The following is a 6,000-nucleotide window of genomic DNA, read 5'->3' on the forward strand; positions in this document are numbered from 1 at the left end:
ACCGGCAGAACGCGGATGGGCAGCACGCTGTGGAGAGGCAGCAGCTCTCCTGCTGGACTCCCTCAGTTTCTGGTCCACATTCTACCCCTCTCCACCGTGTACTTGAGGAAGCCCCTGGGCCTCTCTAAGTCAGCTCAGCTGGAAAGTGGTTCTAGGAAACTGTGACCTTCGTGGCCACTTTGGGGATGAGTCCGTGTGTGATGCCTTCAGCAAGATCCCAGTTCGTATAGGCAGGGGTCCCAGTGATCCTGCGTGGACTATCATGTTGGCAGGCCTGCCCTTCCCCTGGTTACCCACCTGGAGGAATCCCGCAGACCCTCCCACACCCAGCTCCAACGTCCCTTCCTCCATGAAGCTCTCCTTATCTGTCCTGCCTGGTGGGAGGGATTTGTGCCAGCTGAGCGTGCTCAGGTGCAGGAGTCAGATACGCCTATACTTGCTCAGAGAAGTCCCGGGGCAAGGCTTCCCCAGGGGCTCATGCTGTATCTGTAGGGCCATTTTCTTCTCTCTGTGCTTACCCATCTCTGCTTCTCCCTGCTTCTCCTTACACACTAGCCTCATCCTCTCCCTCTTCAGAGATGACTCCCAAATCATTCCGCTTTCCATTATCCTCAGCCAGCAAACCCCTCCCAGGGACTGTGTAAAACTCTTATGGAAGGATCTGATTGGCTCTGTGTGGGTCACATGCCCACTTTTTGAACCCAGTTGGCCAGGCCAGGGGGCGGAGAGAGCACTGTGATTGACAGCTCACAGGGATAGGCAGTGCAGTGGCACCATCTCAGCTCACTGCAACCTCCACCTTCCGGGGTCAAGCAATTTTCCTGCCTCAGCCTCCCAAGCAGCTGGGATTACAAGCCCCAGTGGGGACGGGTGGGCAGGAGCCTTTCTGTCCCCAAAGGAAAGAGGAGGGGAGCACTGGGGCTGAAAGCAGCCAGCGTTTTGATCCCACATGCAGATGAGGCTAGGAGAGGTGAAGCAGCTCAGCTGCCCTTTTCCCTGTTAAGGGAATCTTCTGGAATTTAAGAAACCTGCATGAATGTGAGGAATGGCTCTCACGGTGCTGGGGCTTGGTGCTCTAGGATGAGAGGGGCCCCCTCCCTCTCCCCCAGAGCACGTGTCAGCTGATTTCCACACCGAACAGAGGGAAGATCAGGAACTGTGTGGGTTGCAAATAACTTTAATTATGTCGCTCTCCTTCCACTAAATGGATCAGAAGAGCCAGCGTTGTGTGAAATCACGCAGGTTCATTATGTGAACTGTTCCCTGAAGAACAAAGGGGGCCGCCTCCCCCCGTGCCAGTGTGGGGAGTGTGGCCTCCCCCACTCAGCCGGTGGTGCCTGGGCAGGGTCCTTCTGTGGGACTCGTTCACCCAGCCCCATGCTCATGTTGCTTCCCTTGTCCCAGGCTCTGAGTCACATATAAAGCAGGTGTGGCTTCGGTCACATGGACGATTAGGATCGAGAAGTACCTGGTAAATAACAAGAGACAAAGTGCCCCAAGCCCAGCACTGTGCGGGGTATTCAGCCTGCGTCCCCTGATTTGCACTCACCAGGGGCTGCGTTCCCTTGTTGACCCCAATATTTATAGAAAACTAAGATGGGGTGTGTGCCAGGGTAGGGCAGAGCTGGGATCCAGACCCAGGGGGACTGGCCAGAGCCCAAGCCCCTGACCACAGTGCCTGAGCTCACGTGTGAGCTTTTGTCCTCTGTGCATAGCCCGTGGAGACCCAGGGATCCGCCTGGTTCTGTCTCAGAGCAGTGTTAACCTCAGGAAGCCCAACTTGGCTTCCAAAAGGAAACAGGGTTTCCTCCCTGAAGAGCCTTCAGCAGGACAACTTCTAATCTCGTGGCCACTTTTTGGAATGCCCTCTTCCTCCCCGCTTACCTCGCGCACCACAGCTGCTCCAGGGTCCTGCAGAGGCCAAACCCCAAACCCTTCGTCTGGGCGCAGGCCCACAGAGCTGTACTTTCCGTCCTGCCTCTTACTATGTCAATGAACTTATCCTTCCTCCCACCAGCAGGATCCCCTCCTTAGGAGCAGGGAGAGCAAGGAAATGGTGTGGAATTCTCTTTAGCAGGATGGTGAGGGCGGTGAGCCTCTGCACGTCAGCACCGCTCGCCCCGTCCCTCATGGCGATGCGTGTTCCTTTATTCACCCGACTCCTCGGGACAGGCGGGCCCCTGAAGGGAAGCAGGGCCTGGTGGTTCTCTGTCCCAGCTGCTTCCGTGGCTACCTCCTGCTGTGGTCGCACAGTCCCTTTGGAAGGCCAGGGCTTTCTCTCCTGGACTAACGGAAATTACAGGAGGGCATTGTCTTTTCTTTTCTTTCTTTCTTTCTTCTTTTTTTTTTTTTTTTTCCCCGAGACGGAGTTTTGCTCCTATTGCCCAGGCTGGAGTGCAGTGATGTGATCTCGGCTCACTACAACCTCGCCTCCTGGATTCAAGCAACTCTCCTGCCTCAGCCTCCCGAGTAGCTGGGATTACAGGTGCCCACTACCATGCCCAGTTAATTTTTGTATTTTTAGTAGAGACGGGGTTTCATCATGTTGGCCAGGCTGGTCTCAAACTCCTCACCTCAGGTGATCCACCCGCCTCGGACTCCCACAGTGCTGGGATTATAGGTGTGAGTCACCACGCCCGGCCAGGAGGATATTTTCATGATGATTGGTGCAGAGCATAAAAATGATCTTAGCTCCTGGCCCCAGAGTCTACGTGTTGGTGGCAGCTGACATGTGAGGGGATATAAGAGACCCCAACAGACAGGGGAATAGAGGCAGGTGTGCATTCCCTTTCCAGGGAGTGATGGCTCTGTCGGCTCTGGGCTTGCTTGCTTTTCTGTTTGTTTGTTGTTTTGAGACAGAGTTTTACTCTGTCACCCAGGCTAGACTGCAGCGGTACAATCACAGCTCACTGCAGCCTCTGCCTTCCCAGGCTCAGGTGATCCTCCTGCCTCAGCCTCCCGAACAGGTGGGACTGTGGTCATTTAAAATTTTTTTTTGTAGAGGTGGAGTCTCGCTATGTTGTCCAGGCTGGTCCTGAACTCCTAGGCTGACGCGATCCTCCCACCGGGGCCTTCCAAAGTCCTGGGGTTATAGGTGTGAGTCCCCACACCTGGGCTTATTTCTTGAGAAGAGGCTTGTGCTCCTCCTCGCCTGACGCCTCTCCTTCTCCCACCAGCGTCATCATGACCGGGGCCTACAACAACTTCTTCCGCATGTTTGATCGGAATACCAAGCGGGACGTGACCCTGGAGGCCTCGCGGGAAAGCAGCAAGCCCCGGGCTGTGCTCAAGCCGCGGCGTGTGTGCGTGGGGGGCAAGCGCCGGCGTGACGACATCAGTGTGGACAGCTTGGACTTCACCAAGAAGATCCTGCACACGGCCTGGCACCCGGCTGAGAACATCATCGCCATCGCTGCCACCAACAACCTGTACATCTTCCAGGACAAGGTGAACTCTGACATGCACTAGGTACGTGCAGATCCCGGCCCCTGCCACCCAGCCTCGTGCAAGTCATCCCCGACATGATCTTCACGACCGCGACGCAAGGAGGGGAAGGAAGTCACAGCGCCAACGAGGACGGCCGCAGAGGGGGCAGTGTGTGGACACAGGAAGCGTGAGCCCCCATCCCTGCCCCAGCTTCCCTAGGCCAGAATTGTGTTTGGCAGTAATTGTCTGTTTAAAAAAATAAAAAGGAAAGGAAGCGTCCACCGCCACAAATCATAAAATGGACATGACTGTGGAGTCTTACAGTTCAGGGTTCTTTCATTCACGTCCCTTCACCGTCTCGGTCTGCGGTCTTTACCACATCAATAGGACTTTTTATGCGTCCGGGTTAATTTTTCACTCCAGTGCGTCCTGCTGCAGGGGCCGGAGCTGATGGGAGCTGCTTCCCCCCCACGCCTCACCGGTCCCAGATCAGGGCTCCAGGGACAGATGACGAATATCAAACAAGCCAGCCAGGGGGTCTTTTGGTTATACATGGGGCAGTTCGCCCTGTCTCAGAGTTGATGATCTCACCTTTGTATTTTGGATGGTGAATTCATGCTGAGAATTTGCAGATGCAAGCTTCTTTCCTAGGTTTCTGAACATCTTGAAACATCCCAGGTCCCAGATCTGGTTCTGTTTCCCAAGAGGAGCGGGGTGGGGTTTGTCTTCTGCGTGCCTGTGTCCTCATCTGATTCACCTGCCGTTTGCTGAGCCTCTCCTGTGTGCTGGGCATGGTGCTCAGCCCTAGAGGCAGTTGACTTACCCCCTGCAGCCCTCCCTGCAGCCGCTTTCCCCTCACCCTCCAGCATTCACTGGGCACCTTCCTGGAGCGGACACTGGCTCCCATTCACGATTTTTTGGAATCTTCCTCTTGACTGTGAGGTGGGTGTTCATTCATTTCCATCGTAAGCACCAACTTCTCGAAGCGTGCCAGGCTCTGGGCTGGATGCTGGGGATAAGAGGAAACCTTAGGATCCCCTCTGTCCACGAGAAGAAACTGAGGCTCTGAGCAGATGCACAGGTCACCCATGGCAGGCGCCCGCCAAGCAGTGGTGTCAGGAGCCCGTCCCGGTCTTCACACGAGGTTCTCTCCAGTCCATCTTGTGGGTGGCTCATGTTTAAGTGACACTCAAATGGAAGGTTTGGAAGGGAATGCCTCTCCGTCTTGGAAAATAGGACATGGCAGACTTGGCGACAACAAGGGTCCAGGAGAACTGAAATGCAGGATGGAAGATGGAGAAGACCCCCCCGGAGCTCCTTGCGTGGCTTCAGGAGTACGGCCCTCCCCGGGACCCCACTTCAACCTGGGCTTGCACCCTCCTTGAGCCAATGCACTGAACTGCCTCTGAAAGGAAATTGCATGTTCTGACCATTTTAGGATACCTGTACTTTAAGGACCACACAGTCCCAGAGAACATGTCCCTCGGGAACTCTGCCCCTCTGACAATGAGGGCCACAGAGAAGGTGGTGTTTCCATGGTAGATGCTCCTGTTCTGACGATACCACACCTGCCCACTCCTCTGAGTCGGCTTTGCTCATGGACTCACAGCAGAACCACGTAGTTTGGCATTTTGATTCAGAAAGCGAGGAGCAGAGACCCAGCCAAATCCAACCATTTTGTTTTGTTTTGTTTTTTACAAGATGTAACATAACCCAGGAAATAGACCCAGCTGAGGTTATTCTCAGTGGATTACAGTAGACTTTTGTGTGTGTAAAAGCACAAAGTGCATGTGTACTCACTTCTGGCCATATAACATTTACACAGGGAAATGGATCATTGATTTTTTTTTTTAATCAACGTGAATGAAGAATGTTTGTTTATATATCACTATAAAATCCAGTTGACCTGGACAGTATTATATGTACATATCTATTCTAATTAAATTTAACAATCAAAGGATTGGATTACATTTTTCCCCCTTGTAAAGAGGTTTGAGAATGTGGTTAATTGTATAGATAGCGTGTTGAAGCCAAAACCCAGCTCTGAGGGCCTTACCAATTACTTGGATATTTGCTACGATCCATCTCCCTTTGTGAGTCAAATGTTAAGAGAAGAAACTTGTATTTGCAGCTAGAGGTTACTGTCACATCATAGATTTAACATTTACCATCTTCAAAGTATGAATCTTACATGTTCTTCAAAAGGAGGTCTTAATATGGTTCCTAGTTCCTTACTTCTGTTTTAAACTTTGGGTACCAAATCAAAAAGGAGAAAAAAGAAAGGAAAAGATCTTCTTTGAGGAAAAGTATGTCTTTGGATCCCTGGAAAATAATGATGTCCAAAGCAAATTGTGAAGATAAAATGTGTGTTAAGAAAAGGTGTCAGTGGGAGGGACAAAACCAGAAATGGCGGAAGGACCAGCGTAATAGTCACAGACTTGCATCCCTGCTCTGCTTACATTTTCTGGTCTTCTCAAATGTACGGGCGTTCACATGGTCATTGTGAAGTTGTTGGGTTTTTTAAATTTAGCTCTTCTCTGAGGATGAAGCTCTTGGTGATGGGGGTGGTGGTGG

General features: G+C 52.5%; 1 protein-coding gene across 4 annotated transcripts in view; it reads left to right on the forward strand.

The window, feature by feature from the left end:
• PPP2R2C (protein phosphatase 2, regulatory subunit B, gamma) overlaps positions 1-5,384 on the forward strand; it is a 251,874-nt gene extending 246,490 nt beyond the window's left edge. For all 4 annotated transcript variants that reach the window (XM_011935418.1, XM_011935416.1, XM_011935419.1 and 1 more), the window contains one exon: positions 3,177-5,384. In XM_011935418.1, coding sequence (XP_011790808.1) covers positions 3,177-3,468 — 292 coding nt within the window. In that variant the 3' untranslated portion in view covers positions 3,469-5,384. The remainder of the gene's footprint in view (positions 1-3,176) is intronic.
• Positions 5,385-6,000: the final 616 nt, after the last annotated feature.

The sequence above is a fragment of the Colobus angolensis genome, unplaced genomic scaffold, assembly GCF_000951035.1.
Source record: "Colobus angolensis palliatus isolate OR3802 unplaced genomic scaffold, Cang.pa_1.0 Scaffold143, whole genome shotgun sequence".
In the NCBI taxonomy this organism is placed as follows: domain Eukaryota; kingdom Metazoa; phylum Chordata; class Mammalia; order Primates; family Cercopithecidae; genus Colobus; species Colobus angolensis.